Genomic DNA, 15,950 nt, shown 5'->3' with positions numbered 1-15,950 from the left:
GAGGGGGTTAGAAAGGCAGAGTCCCAGGCCCCACCCTGAACTGACATAATCAGAATCTCTGAGGCTGGGGCCTAGGAATCAGTGTTGCATAAAACTCTCACTGTGATCTCTTGTTGTTCAGCTGCTCAGTTGTGTCTGACTCTCAGTCTTGTCCCGTGAACTGCAGCATGCTAGGCTTCCCAGTCCTTCATTATCTCCCAGAGTTTGCTCAAACTCATGTGCATTGAATTGGTGATGCCATTTAATCGTCTCATCCTCTGTCGCCCCTTTCGATCTTTCCCAGCATCAAGGTCTTCCAACAAGTTGGCTCTTTGCATCAGGTAGTCAAAGTACTAGAGCTTCAGCTTCAGCATCAGTCCTTCCAATGGATATCCAGGGTTTCTTCCCTTTAGGATTGACTGGTTTGATCTCTCAAGTCTTCTCCAACACCACAGTTCAAAAGGATCAATTCTTTGACACTCAGCCTTCTTCTATTGCCCAGCTCTCACATCCATACTTGATTAGTGGAAAAGCCATAGCTTTGGCTATACGGACCTTTCCAGGCTAAAGTTTAAGAAACGGTGTGCTGGATGCTTCTAAGGGAAGAAACGCCCCACCTTTTCAAGCTGAGGAAGTTGTCATTCTGGTGACTTGAACTCCAGTTCCAGTGGCCTCCACTCTCACACAGATTCAGGCAGCCCATGTTCCTGGTGTGGAAAAACAGGGTCTGTCTGAGGCAGCTGGTGCCCTTTCTGTGCCCCAGTTTCCTCTGAGATCCCTTCTAACTGGTCTATCCTTGAGCACAAGTGGCCAGCCCCAGATCTCCAGGACAACTGCAATGTCAGGGATTTCAGGCCAGACACTGCAGTGTTGGGGAGCAGTCATCGGACCTTCTCAGGGGAGTCGGTGGCTGGTTCAGAGGGAGCAAACAGCATGCGTGTGAGAAAGGAGGTGGTTCTTAGAAACAGGGCAAGAAGGTCAGAGCGGTCCTCTGCAGTTTGTCATTTCTCACCACCTCACCAGTTAGCAAGAGAAGAAAATTTTAAAATGCTTTTTTTGGGACTTCCTTGGTGATCCAATGGTTTAGTTTCAGCACTTCCAATGCAGGGGGCGCAGGTTTGATCCTTGGTGGGGGGACTAAGACCCTGCATGCTGTGTGGTGCAGCCAGAAAATAAAAAATGAAACAGAATCACACAGCTTCAAAAAAATTAAAATAATAATGATAAATTTTCCAAAATTATTTTTTGACTTTTTCTCAAGATTTTTTGATGCAGACCATTTTTTAAAAGCCTGTTGAATTTGTTATAATATCGCTTCTGTTTATGTTTTGTTTTTTTTGGCTGTGCTGTATCTTCCTTGCTGCAAGCAGGCTTTCTCTAGTGGTGGAGAGCGGGGGCCACTCTCCAGATGCGGTGCACAGGCTTCATTGCAGCAGCGTCTCTTGTTGCGGAGCACGGGCTCAAGGCGCTTGAGCAGTTGTGGCACAGGGCTCGTTGGTTGTGGCTCACGGGCCCCAGGGCATGCAGGCTTCAGTCGTTGTGACTCATGGGCTAAGTCACTGTTGCTTGCAGGCTCTAGAGCACAGGCTCAATAGTTGTTGCACACTCGCTTAGTTGCTCGGTGGCATGTGAAATCTTCCCAGACCAGGGATCAAACTCATGTCCTCTGAACTGTCAAGCAGATGCTTATCCACTGTGTCACCAGGGAAGTCCTGCAACTTTGTTTTAATTAGATCCTTGTTGCTGCTGCTGCTAAGTCACTTCAGTCGTGTCCGACTCTTTGCGACCCCAGAGACGGCAGCCCACCAGGCTCCCCCGTCCCTGGGATTCTCCAGGCAAGAACACTGGATGGGTTGCCATTTCCTTCTCCAATGCATGAAAGTGAAAAGTGAAAGTGAAGTCGCTCAGTCGTGTCCGACCCTCAGCAACCCCAGGGACTGCAGCCTTCCAGGCTTCTCCATCAATGGGATTTTCCAGGCAAGAGTACCGGAGTGGGGTGCCACGGCCTTCTCCGAATTAGATCCTTTGGGGGCTGTAATTCCACCCACAAGCTTGCCTTTGCACTGCAGGGCACAGAGTTTCTGTTTCCTCGCTGTGTGGAGGGGCGGGAGCTCCCTTCCTCTGTGCTCCTCGTTAGAACCAGAGAGAGTGGCAGGCCCCGCTCTGGCTGGCCATGCGGTCCCAAGCTTGAGTCGCTTCCACTGGCCTATGGCAAGGGCTGCCCGTTGGCCTGGAGAACAGTGCTGCGGTGAGGTGAGGGTTAAGCGCGGTGTGATTAGAGAGAAAACAACTCACTCCTCTTGGAAAGGAGGGTGGAAAGACAAACAAAGATCAGGCAGGAAATGACCAAAGATATTTTGAAAAGCCAGATGTTTTTATTTCAGCAGGGGCTCAGAATGTGCCTGTTAAACTCCTTAAGGAATTAACACATGTTGTTTGGCGTCATTGGGCTTCCCTTGTGGTTCAACTGGTCAAGAATCCACCTGCAAGGCGGGACACCTGGGTTCGATCCCTGGGTTGGGAAGATTCCCTGGAGAAGGGAAAGGCTACCCACTCCAGTATTCTCTGGCCTGGAGAATTCCATGGACTGTATAGGCCATGGGGTTGCAAAGAGTCGGACATGACTGAACGACTTTTACGCATCAGTATTTGAGACTGATTCAGAGATGAATCCCTGAGAACTAGGAAATAGTAAAGGAACCTGCTTTGAGGTTGAACATGGGGGTTGTGTCTGAAGGTCACAAGTAAACGGTTTACAACTTGGGTAAATATGTTAAACAGTGTCTCATTGGATTTGGGCCATCAAATGTCATACTTATTTTTTTAAGTTCTTTATTGAATTTATTACAATTGTGCTTATATTTTTTGTTCTGGTTTTTTGGCCCTGAAACTTGTGGAACCTTAGTTCCCTGCCCAGGGATTGAACCTGTTCCTCCTGCACTGGAAGGTGAGGTCTTAACCACTGGACCATCAGGGAAGTCCCCTGTCATATTTATTCTTACAGCATCAATCACAGTAGGAGAAATGGAGGAGACTAATTTCTGGGTATAGAGACTCGAGGGCTACACATGCCGGTAAAGGGGGACAAAGCAGCACCCTGGGCTGATTCTGGTTAAATCACTTTTGCCAGACGCACTGAGCCAAGAGGAGTTGCACTGCATTGGCGTCTCTGGCCTGAGTGCTGTCCCGAGCTCCCGGCCCATATGACCAACTGTCTCTGGTCGCAAATCCTTGAGCATCCCACACGTGCCTGGAGTTTCCGGAGGCCAGAAGAGCAGCGCTCCTTCTCCCCTGCTCCCACTTCAAAAGGGTCCCCAACCTCTGTGAATCCTGCTGCTAAGCTTGGGACTGATTCTCCCTTTTCCAATCCTACTAACACACCCCAAGTCCTGTCTGGAATCTGGACAAATAACTTTTCAAATGCAAATCTGATCAGGTCCCTCTACGCCTCTTGCCCCTCGATGGCCTCCCATTGCTCTGAGGAATCGAGGCAGTTTCCTTCCACGGCCTGTAAAGTCCTCGGACATTCGTCTTCTCTTGGCTCCCTCCCATTGCAGGACATTTGCATTGCGCACGTTATTCTCACTATCTGTGTGCCTCTGGCTCTCAGTTCAGCATCACTTCCATAGTGAAACTGTCCTCAGCTCCTCTTTCTAGGTCAGTGTCCTTTGGTTTAGGCCAGTGATTCAGAATTACCTGGTGGGCTTGTTAGAATACAGATTGTTGGATCCCCTCAGAGTTTCCGATTCAGGAAATTTGGAGAGGGTCTGAGAATTTGCTTGGCACAGTATATTCCCAGATGCTGCTGGTTTCAGTCACAGTTGGAGAACCACCGGCTTGTCCTTTTCGTGTTCTCTCCCCTTTTCAGTCTGTAATCACATACTTTCATTTGTGTGACCCTGGTGGTTCAGGTGGTAACAAATCTATTGCAATGCAGGAGACCCAGGTTCAATTGCTGGTTGGGGAGGATCCCCTGGAGACAAGAATGGCTACCCGCTCTAGTATTCTTGCCTGGAGAATCCCATGGACGGAGGAACCTGGTGGTCTATAGTCCATGGGGTTGCAAAGAGTCGGACATGACTGAGTAACTAACATTTTCTCTTTGGTTATAACTGTCTCTTCTCTAAACTACAAGCTCCATGAGGCAGAGACCTTGACTCTTTTGCTCATTAAAACGCTAGTGGGCTTACAGAAGCTCAATATATAATTGTTGAATGAATGAATGAGTGAAAACTGGTCTTTCCCACTTCCTCCCAGCAGGCTGGCACTCTAGATTTTACACAGAGCCCTCCTGCTCTAAGGCATTAGGTTTCAACCATGATAACAAGCGTGATTGTAAAACCATTGCTAACTTTGCAAGAAGTGAGGGAACTTTCCAAAGACCCCTTCAAAACAAGGAAGTGAGTATGTGTTGGAACTGTGCTGCCCTTGAGGCAAACGGTGACACTGAGAACTTGAAAGAAACACACAGAACAGAAGACTTTGGCCCAAATTAAGTCAAGATCCTGGAAAGGGCTACACCTTTAGTGAGAGGAGAGCAGAAAGACTCCACCCACCAGTAAAGGGAACCTACAGAGAAAACTGCCTTTCCCTGTGGTGGGAAAAAATTCACAATAAGATGGGCTCCTGTAACTGCTCAGTATTATGTAATAACCCAAATAGGAAAAGAATTTGAAAAATAATAGATACATGTGTATGTATAACTGAATCATTTTGCTGTACACCTGAAACTAACACAACATTGTTAATCAACTATAAGCCAATTCAAATAAAAAGTTTAAAAAAAGATGGGCTCCTATGAACCACAGCATCTGCTACCAGAGTGTCCTCCAGCTCTGGGACACCTTCCTTCCAGAAATTAATTTATCATGAATATAGTGCCCCCTTGTGTCTCATAGGAATAACTACATGTTTTTCCAAAGGAGAGTCCCCAAAAGGGGATTTTCAAGTTTTCCAGAGATTAAGTACAACCAATAAAAAAAAAATTCCAGGACCAAAAAACCACCAGACCCACTAAGAAAAAAGCTACCACGAATTAAGGCGTCAGGAGAAACAAAAGCAACAGATTTAGCCCGCCAGGATTTCAGGTATTACACTCAGCAAATACAGAATTTAAAATAACCATGCATGAAAGATATTTAAAAGAATTAAAAGAGAGGAAACAAGAGAGGAAACAAGAGAGTACGAAAATGACTATAGGGCTTCTCTGGTGGCTCACTGGTAAAGAATCCACCTGCCAGTGTAGGAGGCATGGGTTCGATCCAGGGATCCAGGAAGATCCCACATATCTCGGGGCAACCAAGTCCATGTGCCACAACTACTGAGCCCACACTCTGGACAAGAGAAGCCGCTGCAATGAGAAGCCTGTGCATGGCAGCTGAAGAGTAGCCCCCACTCCCTGCAGCTAGAGAAAAGCCTGCGCAGCAACAAAGGCCCAGCACAGGCAAAAATAAATAAATAAAATCATTTTTAAAAGTTTTTTAAAATGATTTGTTGTTGTTGTTCAGTCGTGTCTGATTCTTTGTGGCCCCGTGGACTGCAGCACGCCAGGCTTCCCTGTCCATCATCAACTCCCAAAGCTTGCTCAAACTCATGTCCATCAAGTTGGTGATGCCATCCAACCGTCTCATCCTCTGCTGTCCCCTTCTCTTACTGCCTTCGGTCGGGGTCTTTTCCAATGAGTTGGCTCTTGGCATCAGATAGCCAAAGTACTGGAGCTTCAGCTTCAGCAACAGTCCTTCTAATGAATATTCATGACTGATTTCCTTTAGGATTGACAAGTTTGATCTTGCAGTCCAAGGGACTCTCAAGAGCCTTCTCCAACAACAGTTCAAAAGCATCAATTCTTCAGCACTCAGCCTTCTTCATGGTCCAACTCTCACATCCATACATGACTACTGGAAAAACCATAGCTTTGACTAGATGGACCTTTGCTGGCAAAGTAATGACTCTGCTTTTTAATACGCTCTCTAGGTTTGTCATAGCTTGTCTTCCAAGGAGCAAGCGTCTTTTAATTTCATGGCTGCAGTCACCATCTGCAGTGATTTTGGAGCCCAAGAAATTAAAGTCTGTCACTGTTTCCATTGTTTTCCCATCTATTTGCCATGAAGTGATGGGACTGGATGCCATGATCTTAGTTTTTTGAATGTTGAGTTTCAAGCCAGCTCTTTCACTCTCCTCTTTCAGCTTCATCAAGAGACTCTTTAGTTCCTCTTCGCTTTCTGCCATAAAGGTGGTGTCATCTGCATATCTGAGGTTGTTGACATTTCTCCCAGCAATCTTGATTCTGGCTTGTGCTTCATCCAGCCTGGCATTTCGCATGATGTATTCTGCATATAAGTTAAATAAGCAAGGGGACAATATACAGCCTTGACGTACTCCTTTCCTAATTTGGAACCAGTCTGTTGTTTCATGTCTAGTTCTAACTGTTGCTTCTTGATCTGCATACAGGTTTCTCAGGAGGCAGGTAAGGTGGCCTGGTATTCCCATCTCTTTCAGAATTTTCCACAAGTTTGTTGTGATCCACACAGTCAAAGGCTTTAGTGTAGTCAGTGAAGCAGAAGTAGATGTTTTCTGGAATTCACTTGCTTTTTCTATGATCCAATGGATGTTGGTAATTTGATCTCTGGTTCCTCTGTCTTTTCTAAATCCAGTTTATACATCTGGAAGTTCTTGGTTCACGTACTGTTGAAACCTAGCTTGGAGAATTTTGAGCATTACTTTGCTAGCATGTGAAATGAGTGCAACTGTGCGGTAGTTTGAACATTCTTTGGCATTGCCTTTCTTTGGGTTTGGAATGAAAACCGACCTCTTCCAATCCTGTGCAGTTTCCAGTCCTGTGGAGTCCCTGCCAAGTTTTCCAAATTTGCTGGCATATTGAGTGTAGCACTTTCACAGCATCATCTTTCAGGATTTGAACTAGCCCAGCTGGAATTCCATCATCTCCACTAGCTTTGTCCACAGTGATGCTTCCTAAGGCCCACTTGACTTCACACTCCAGGATGTCTGACTCTAGGTGAGTGATCTCACTATCATGGTTATCTGGGTCATGATCTTTTTTATATAGTTCTTCCGTGTATTCTTGCCACCTCTTCTTAATATCCTCTGCTTCTGTTAGGTCCATACCATTTCTGTCCTTTATTGTGCCCATCTTTGCATGAAATATTCCCCTGGTATCTGTAATTTTCTTGAAGAGATCTCTAGTCTTTCCCATTCTATTGTTTTCCTTTATTTCTTTGCATTGAAAAAAATGATTATATGTATTAAAAAAACAATCCAAAAGAATTGTCACAGCTGAAGAGAACTAGAAGGTAGATGGGGAGTGATTTCTCACAGGACAGTGCAGATATAAGAAGACAAGGAACCGATCTTCCGGTTTGGGGATCTCTGCATCCCACGCTCATCACCTCCATACTGATGCTGATGATGAATGTAGCAACAGCAATAATTTCTATTGTGTGCATGCCTGCTCAGTCGCTTCCAACTGTTTTCCAGCCCCGTAGATGGTAGCCAGCAGGCTCCTGCAGCCATGGAATTTCCCAGGCAAGAATACTGGAGTGGGTTGCCATTTCCTTTTTCAGGGGATCTTCCCGACCAGGGATCAAACCCTTGTCTCCTGCGCTGGCAGGAGGATTCTTTACTACTGAGCCACCAGGGAAGCCCTCTCTAGAACGCCGTTATTTTAGTTTCATCTTGCACTTATTGCTGTCCAAAATGATGGTGTGTATTTCTTTACTTGTCTCTTCTTTATCCCCTCTACCAGGAAAGAAGGGCTTAGCGAGGAAGATCCTTTCTTTTTTTCTCTCTGTCTTGTTCAGCACTAGCTTCAGGTCCTGGAACAGGACCCACTTCACAAGCAAAGCATTCAGTAAATGTCAGTGAATGCTGCTTAAATGAGCACATGGAGCCACCCAGGAAGAGGTATGATATCTGGTAACAATACAAGAAAGGAAGACGTAATGGACAGGTTTTAAAAAAAGGAAAAAAGAAAAGGCTCTGAGATGAAGTCAATGAGAAAACCCTATGCTGTATCCCGCTCCTCCAACAGGAATAGGAATCCCTGGTAACAGAGCTCATCTGTCCCCTCTGTTACTCTGGTCACGTCTTTACAGATCCTTTAAGTTTTGGCTTCAACATTCAAGAGTTATGTCAGAACTGGAATGACTTCAGAAAAAGGACAACTTAAATGAGTACAGGCAGGGGGACTTCACTGGTGGTCCAGTGGCTAAGACTCTCACTCTCAGGGCAGGGGCCCCAGGTTCCACCCTTGGTCAGGGAACTAGGTCCCACATGCTGCAACCAAGAGTTTGCACGCCTCAACTCAAGACCCAGAGCAGGGAAATAAAATATAAGGAAAAAGGAATGAGTGCAGGTAGGAAAGCACAATCTGTGGGGAAAGGCGGATGATTTGGGATCTTATGCTGGGAATGGAAAGCTGGCAACAAGCTTCGGAACAGTTTACGAGTGGACCGTGACGTACCTTTGTCTCACTGTTGAGCAGCCAGGCGTGGAGGTGGTCAGTGAGGACGATGAGCCAGACTGAAAGAACAGTCCCTGTGAGGAGCAGAAAAAGGCACCAGCTCCCCAGGGGCCCATTTTCACCAGTCTGGAGGGGAGGGTCAGATGGCAGGCTGCTGAAGGGGTTCCTTCCACTTTATGGACTCTGGGGGTCGGAGTGGGGGAGGGAGGGAGAGAAGGGCTGGGAGTGAAAGACACTGCATCAAGGTGGAAGGAGTGTTTCAGCCCACAACCCCAGTAAGGATCCCAGCAAGACCCAGTAAGGGTCTTGGCTGAGGCCCTATGGGGAGGGGCCTGGGCTGGAGATGCACAGCTGGCCTGCATCCTTGCCAGCAATGCCCCCAGAAAACTGCACTGTGCTGGCTTGATTCCTGCAGTTGACCTGAAAGGCCACATTTATGATTTCTGCCAAGACCTGGACTCCTCACCAGCCAGAGTCTGTCTGCATCCAAAGTCCCGATCCTTTCCAGGTAAACCATCCCCTTCCCGCCCTGCTCCCTCGATCTGGCTCGGGCTGCCCCATCTCTCACGGGGACCAGTGAGAGTCTCTCTTCCTCTAGGTCTCACATCTCTGACCCATCCTCCACATCTGTTTTCTAGAACCTTACAAATAACCTGAAACTCTGGGGGTGCCCCACCACTAGGCTCAGTGGGCTCCAGGCCCCTCCTGCTCCCCCTGGGCCTCCCTGTGCGCTCTGGGAAAAGCTGCCTCCATGCCCGCTGACTTTTGGCCAGGACTGTCCTTGTCTTTCCTGTCTGTCTGTCCTTCAGCTGCAACTCAAATCTCCCCTCCTCCAGAGGCTTCCTAGGCTCACAGCCCTGTGCACACGCCTTTAGGATGACCGTTAATCACACTCCACTGCCACTGTCCGCAAGGTCCTGCCTGGCAGGGACACGACCTTTGCAACCTTGCCCTCAAGAAACCTTGCTAAAGAGATGTGAAATAATCAGATAAATGAAAAAAAAAAAAAAAAGAATGAATGACTTCTATGTTCTGGCTCCTTCTGTTTCCCTAGAATGTTCCTAGCCTGCTCCTTTTTCTTTCTCAGACAGCACCCCAATAGAGATGAATTCGCCAAAGAGAGAGATGATCAGAGAAGCAGAATGTCCTGGGAATCTGTCTGTTAGCCCATGAGGAATCCCCATGCCCAGGGTTCCTTCTTGCTGGAATTCTGAGAGAGGAGGTTCACTCCTGGTCATTCTCAGACAGCTCTAGACAGCTGCATGGCAGCAATCTCTGGCAATCAGTTTAAAAAATCTGAGTCTTGGGACTTCCTTGGTGATCCAGTGGTTAAGATTTCGCCTTCCAATGCAAGGCATGAGATCCTGGTCTGGGAGCTAAGATCGTGCATACTTTGAGGTCAAAAACCAAAACATAAAACAGAAACAATATTGTAACAAATTTAATAAAGACTTTAAAAGTGGCTTGCATAAAACACAACCAAAAAAACCTGAGTTGAAAGCTTCTATACCCTCCTCTCATGAAAATAATGGGCTTCCCAGGTGGCGCAGTGGTAAAGAACCTGCCTGTTAATGCAGGAGATGCAAGAGACGCCAGTTCAATCCCTGGGTCGGGAAGATCCCCTTGGGGAGAAAATAGCAACCTACTCCAGCATTCTCGCCTCGAAAATTCCATGGACAAAGGAGCCTGGTGAGCTACAGTCCATGGGGTTGCAAACAGTCTGGCATGACTGAGCACGCATACGCACATGAAAATAAAACCTTGGCCTCTTTTCTGATTAAAAGCTTTATTTCCAGAAGCAGAACTGTTTTGAACACGGAGTTCAAGGGGTCGGTCTGTCTGTAAATTCCTATTCCACCTTCCTAAGTCCCAGCCTCCACAGAGGTTCAGAAACTATGCAGCTGAGCTTCACTGCCCTACCGCCCTGTCTTTAGACTCTCTTCTCTAGGGCTTGGACAACTTTCACTCAGAGCCTAGACTTGGTCTTCCAACTTGTCTCCCCTCAACATCTTTCACAAAAGCTCCATTTCCACGGGAAAGAGACCAGCCCCCAACCTGCCTTCTGAGAGATGGCGTTTCCATGGGAAACAGGAGAGGAGGGGGCTCCGGCAGGAAGAGCCCTTCACAGGCAGCAGAGTTGCTCCACCCCCTCTTCACAGGCATAGAAATTTTCAAATAGCTCCGGGGTGGTGCCACGGCACTCCAACCACCTCCTCAAGGTGCCCAGAGCCCGGAGGGCATCAGCCTTGGTGGGCAGGGGCTCGAAGCTGTCCTCTCCGCCCCCTGCCTCACCTGCAGGGCCCACCTCCTCTTTGCACGCTCCAGACACAGGCTCCTCACTCTCCAGATCCACAAAGCGGGAAAATTCCTCAAGGCTCAGCCCACCGGGGACCTGCAGCACCTCCGAGGCTTGGTCCCGGGCCAGTGGCGTTTTGCCGGGAGCCAGCCCTTCCCGAATGAAGCTGCTCACAATGAGCTGGAGAGGCACCTTGGCCCAGGCCGCTGCTGCCATGTGCAGAGCGTCCAGAACTGTGATGCCCGCCCCGACATCAGCCAGCGACGTGTCAGCCCTCTCGCTCTGGGCGGCAGCCAGCTTGCTCAACAGACGCCGCCGGTAATGGGCCTTAAATGCCCGGACCACGGAGCTGGGCAGGGGTGGTGTGGGGCTCGCAGCAGACAGAGGCAAGAGCCTCACGTGGCAGAGCCCAGGCAGGCCTGCCACCTCGTCCACCACTCGGGCAGCCACCAGCAAGGCCACCTGCCGGCCCTGCCGCCCCATGTCCCGATCGAACTGTGACAACCACTCCGACCAGGGGATGGCCAGGTCAGGGTGGTAGGAGGCAGGCAGGGCCTCACTGCTGACCCCAAAGAAGCATCGCGGGGCAGCCTGGGGCCCGCTGACCAGCAGCCGCCGTTTCTCTGTGCCCCTGCTGTTGGCACACAGCAGCACCTGCACCTGACCACACGTACCCGCTCTGCCGGGCACTGCCCGATACAGCAGGGGCACTTCAACACAGCCAAAAACGTCCTCTGGGGAAAAATCTTTAAGAGAAAGAGGCAGCTGGGCCTGGGGAGTGGGAGCTGGGGGAGGCGGCTCAGGGGGGAACGGAGGCGCCAATATGTGGCGGGCCCCGAAGCCCACGTTGTTTCGGCGTTTCCAGCGGACCAGCCAGCCGATGCTGGGCACAAAGTCCTGGCCCAGGATGTCGGCCAGCTCCTTGGCTTTGTGGAGCAGCATGGGCCCCGTCACGTCCCAGGCCTTGGCCCGGGCAATGTGGTACCAGCAGAGCAGAGCCTCATCGATGCCGCTGTACTTGGACTCCCGCTTGCGCTTGCGCTCCCGGTTGGCTGTGCCGCTGCACCAGTCCGCCAGCAGCTTCTCTTTATTCTTGCAGATGCGGGAGATCTGAGGCTGGGAGACCTGGAAGCGCCGGGCCACCTCCGACTGGGACATCTTGGATTCATCCAGGAGTTCCAGCACCTGGATCTTCTCGGCCAGGGACAGGGCGTGAAGCTTCTTCTTGCCACACAGCTCCATGGCCTCTCAGCGGCACCTGGGCGGGGAGGAAAGGGTGAGCAGGGGACCGATGGTGGAGGCCACACAGGTTAGGAGAGGAGCACAGCAAGGAAAAGACAGTATATGGGGCAGGGAGACAGGTTGGTGTGGAGGGGCGGGGGGCAGTCCAGGGAAGGCTGGACCAGCTGGGAGAGGGCGAGGGTACCCTGGATAGGAGATGAGAAGGCTGGGCTGAAAGGAAGGGAAAAGGCCAGGCTGGGTGGGCAGTGGGCCTGGCACTGATGGGAAGAATGACAGAACGGAGCCTGGAGGGGATGGCCCCTGGTCAGAGGGAGAAAGGGGTCCGCGGGAGAAGGATGAATAGAGCCGAGGGGACAGCTGCAGACACAACAAAGGAGCATGGACGGGGGAGGACAGAGGGCTGGGGCCGAGGCAGGCAGGTGTAGGGGATAATCAGAGCGGGCAGGAGGAAACCCCAGGAGGGGGAGGGGGCGGTGGGCCTAGGCTGAATTTAGATGAAGATGTTGGGGGCAGGGTGGTGGAGTGAATGAACAGAGTTGGGGTGACAGGTGTACAGACGACAAAGAGGGACGGACTAGGGGCTGAAGAAGCAAGTCTAATTTGGGGCTGGGTCCTGAGCAGGGAAGGCTGGGCCGAGGTCCGGTCTGGAGGTGGGGGTGGGTGGGAGCACAAGGCCGAAAGGCAAGTGCACAGGCGACAAAGGGCAGGAGGGGTTAGGAGGCCGCGGGCAGCGGGAGGGGCGGGTTGTCCTCAGCGGAGAGGCTTGTGGCCTGGGAGGGCGGGGGGACGAGCGTCCGGGACCCAGGCAGGCCAGGAGTCGGGCTCCGCAACTCGGCCGGCCTCTCCCTCTGGTGACCCGGAGTCCATCGGCAGGGCGGACCCAGTCATCTGCCTGCCAGGCCTCCCCGCCTCCCTGCTTCCAGCCCTTCCGCTCCTCACCCACCTCAGGCGCTCGTCCCGCGGCTGCCGCCCCGGTCCCAGCCCTGCCTGGGGTCGGACTCCCGAGCCCCTCTCCCGGCGGCTACCGAAGAGCAGGAGAGGGACGCGCCGAGCGGACAGAGGGGCTGCGCGGGCGGCGGGCGCGCGCACCCTTTGCGCGCAGCCCGCGCGGGGGTCTCTCCAGGCTGGGAAGACCGCGGTCCGCCGCTCAGCTCCCACCCGCCGCAGCCCCGCCCCGAACCAATTAGATTGGCCTTCGGTGGAGTCGGTCCCGCCCCCGGCTAAGTCTCATTGGACATTGAGAAAGTGGCGGGTCGTCAGGTCCCCGGGGGGACGGAGCTTTCAGCAAGAAGGGGTGGCGAGGCGGAGACTAGTCGCGGCGGGAGTCCTGGATGCGCCGCCAGCCTCAGGGGACCCGGCCCTCGGAGCCTGACAGGACTCGGCAGCGTGGACGCAGGATGTCTTCCTGGCCGTGACCTTAGGCAGCTTCCTCATCTACCAAACAGATCTCGTTCCTCTCACCCAGTGGTCTTTAAAAAATAGAAGCAGGTTATAAGCCACACAAAAGATGTTACCATGGACAGTACTGACCTCAGGTCGGTCAGCCAACGTACAACAGACTGTTGTAGCCTCGCATTCTGGGAAACAAACTCACTCAGGACAATGCAGATAGTGGAGTGCAGTTTATTACACCAGCTGGCCCAAGGCAGAGTCTCCTCTTAGCCAAGGACCCCGACCAGTTTTTGTGAAAACCTTATATATCTGTGAAGGAGGAAACAGAACAGGCTTCATCTTGAAAGCAGGACTCCATCTTGGGCCGGACTGTGGACTTTGAGCTCTATGCCCAGTATCTATGGAAACGACATACCAATTGGAAAACCAGACCCCCAGATGGAAGAGCCCCAGGGTTCTTACCTAGACTCTCTGTCGCCTGAAAGAATACCCTAATTATCTGTATAATCCAATGGAATCATAAATTTTATTATGCTTATTGGGGTATGACTACAGGCCTATTGATAATTGTCCACTGTTAACTACCTGGGCTTAAGGCATATGAATCACAGGTTAATTTTGATTGTATCTTTCTTTTCCTTTGTTCAGACTAGTTTCAGGGAATTTGGGGAAGTGGGTTTGGGTACATACATTTAGGGTATTTAAGGTTTTCACAAAAACTGGTCGGGGTTCTTGGCTAAGAGGAGATTCTCCCTTGGGCCCCCCGGTGAAATAAACTGCCCTCCACTATCTGCATTGTCCTTCTGAGTGAGTTTGTTTCCCGGAATGCGTGGCTATAATACCCTAAGTGTATCTGCCCAAACCCACCTCACCAAATTCCCTGAAACTAGTCTGAACAAAGGAAAAGAAAGATACAAAGTTAACCCGTGATTCATATGCCTTAAGCCTACATGGTTAACAGTGGACAATTATCAACAGGCCTGTGGTCATACCCCAATAAGCATAGTAAAATTTATGACTCTATTGGGTTACACAGATAATAAGGGTATTCTTTCAGCTGATGGAGAGTCTAGGTACGAGCCCTGGGGCTCTTCCATCAGGGGTCTGGTTTTCCAGTTGGTATGTCGTTTCCATAGATACTGGACATAGAGCTCAAAGTCCACAGTCCAGCCCAAGATGGAGTCCTGCTCTCAAAATGGAGCCTGTTCTATCTCCTCCTTTAAGACTACTTGCTTGGGGCTAGTTCTGAGTTAGGGCATGTGGAGATTAATTTTTTAGTTTTGGTACCTTTTGGGCAAGACTCAAGTTCCAAAAGTCAAGATTTAGTAGTATTCCTTTCCTTGGTAGACTTCAGCTCTTTGAAATCCAATAGACTTTTTAACCCCGCGTCTAGAGTGCCGAATCCTCAGCTCTAGCCTGCTTTCCTCTCCCTTCAGTCAATTGAAAGGCTGGGGCCACAGGTGAGTCCCCCTTCTCACAGGCTTTCCTTCCCATCCCATCCCTGATCCCTCTTCCATCCTTCTATGTCCCATCCTAAATCCTCCTTCAGCAACCTTTCCAAATCTCTTCTCAATAATACACGGTTCTCAGCATTCTTGTCTTCTACACTTACTCCACCTGCAAGGATCGTTTCACTGCTTTACTCCCTCTGCTCTAGGCCTACTTCCAGGTACAGACAGGATGGGGGCTGTGCTGTGTCCCTAATACAATTCCAAACTGGAGCACCCGGCTTACTTAACTGAGCACAGGGGCCCAGGCCACTCTGCCTTCTAGGAGGAAACAAGCGGCTTTCAGGCTGGCCCAGAAAACCCTAAGCATATTTCAGGGGGTTCATAACTGATTCATACCTTTCACATGTTGGCTGGAGGGAAAAGAAACCCATTTCTGTGCTCATAAATCTGTCTGGAGGAAGGCTGTAGGACTGCACTGTGGGCTCACTCACACTGCATTCAATTAAATGAATGAATGCCAGGCAAGCAAGGTTGGGGTCTCTCATCTCATGTTCATGGCTTATGCAAAAAGTCCTGTGTCTCATCATGATGTCACGAGTCTTCCTGTCATTCTATTTATATAATAATCAAGCTTCTGGACCTATTTTTAAGTATCTTAAATTGCAAGGTCAACTGTTATAAAGCTGTTATTACTTGCATGTACAAATCCAGCAGAATTTCCCCCAAAGACACAAAAATACAGAAACAAACAGGATTCTAAAGTTAAACTACAATTTTAAAAAATTATTTTTGCCTGCGCTGGGTCTTCGTTGCTGCACAGGCTTCCCTCTAGTCGCAATGCTCCAGTTTTTCACTGAAGTGGCTTCTCTTGCTGGGGAGCATGGGCTCTAGGGTGTGTGCCTCAGTAGTTGTGGCTCCCAGGCTCTAGTGCACAGGCTTACATAGTTATGGCCCGCGGGTTAGGGTTAGTTGCTCTGAGGCATATAGAATCTTCCCAGACCAGGGATCGAACCTATTTCTCCTGTAATGGCAGGTGGATTCTTTACCACTGAGCCACCAGGAGTGCCCTCAAATTTTGTATTAATCAAAACTTCATTTTTCTTTATAAGAA

The 15,950-nt window shown here is 50.0% G+C and overlaps 1 protein-coding gene across 1 annotated transcript; it reads right to left on the bottom strand.

The window, feature by feature from the left end:
- Window positions 1–9,883: 9,883 nt before the first annotated feature.
- TIGD3 (tigger transposable element derived 3) lies at window positions 9,884–12,008 on the bottom strand. Its single transcript, XM_040256249.1, has one exon. It carries the CDS (start codon window positions 11,994–11,996, stop codon window positions 10,581–10,583), a length of 1,416 nt encoding a protein of 471 aa, XP_040112183.1. The 5' UTR covers window positions 11,997–12,008; the 3' UTR covers window positions 9,884–10,580.
- Window positions 12,009–15,950: the final 3,942 nt, after the last annotated feature.

The sequence above is a fragment of the Oryx dammah genome, unplaced genomic scaffold (genome assembly GCF_014754425.2).
Source record: "Oryx dammah isolate SB20612 unplaced genomic scaffold, SCBI_Odam_1.1 HiC_scaffold_15, whole genome shotgun sequence".
NCBI classification, from domain to species: Eukaryota; Metazoa; Chordata; class Mammalia; order Artiodactyla; family Bovidae; genus Oryx; species Oryx dammah.
Note: the sequence above shows the minus strand (reverse complement) of the source record. Positions and strands in the feature narration are given on the sequence as shown.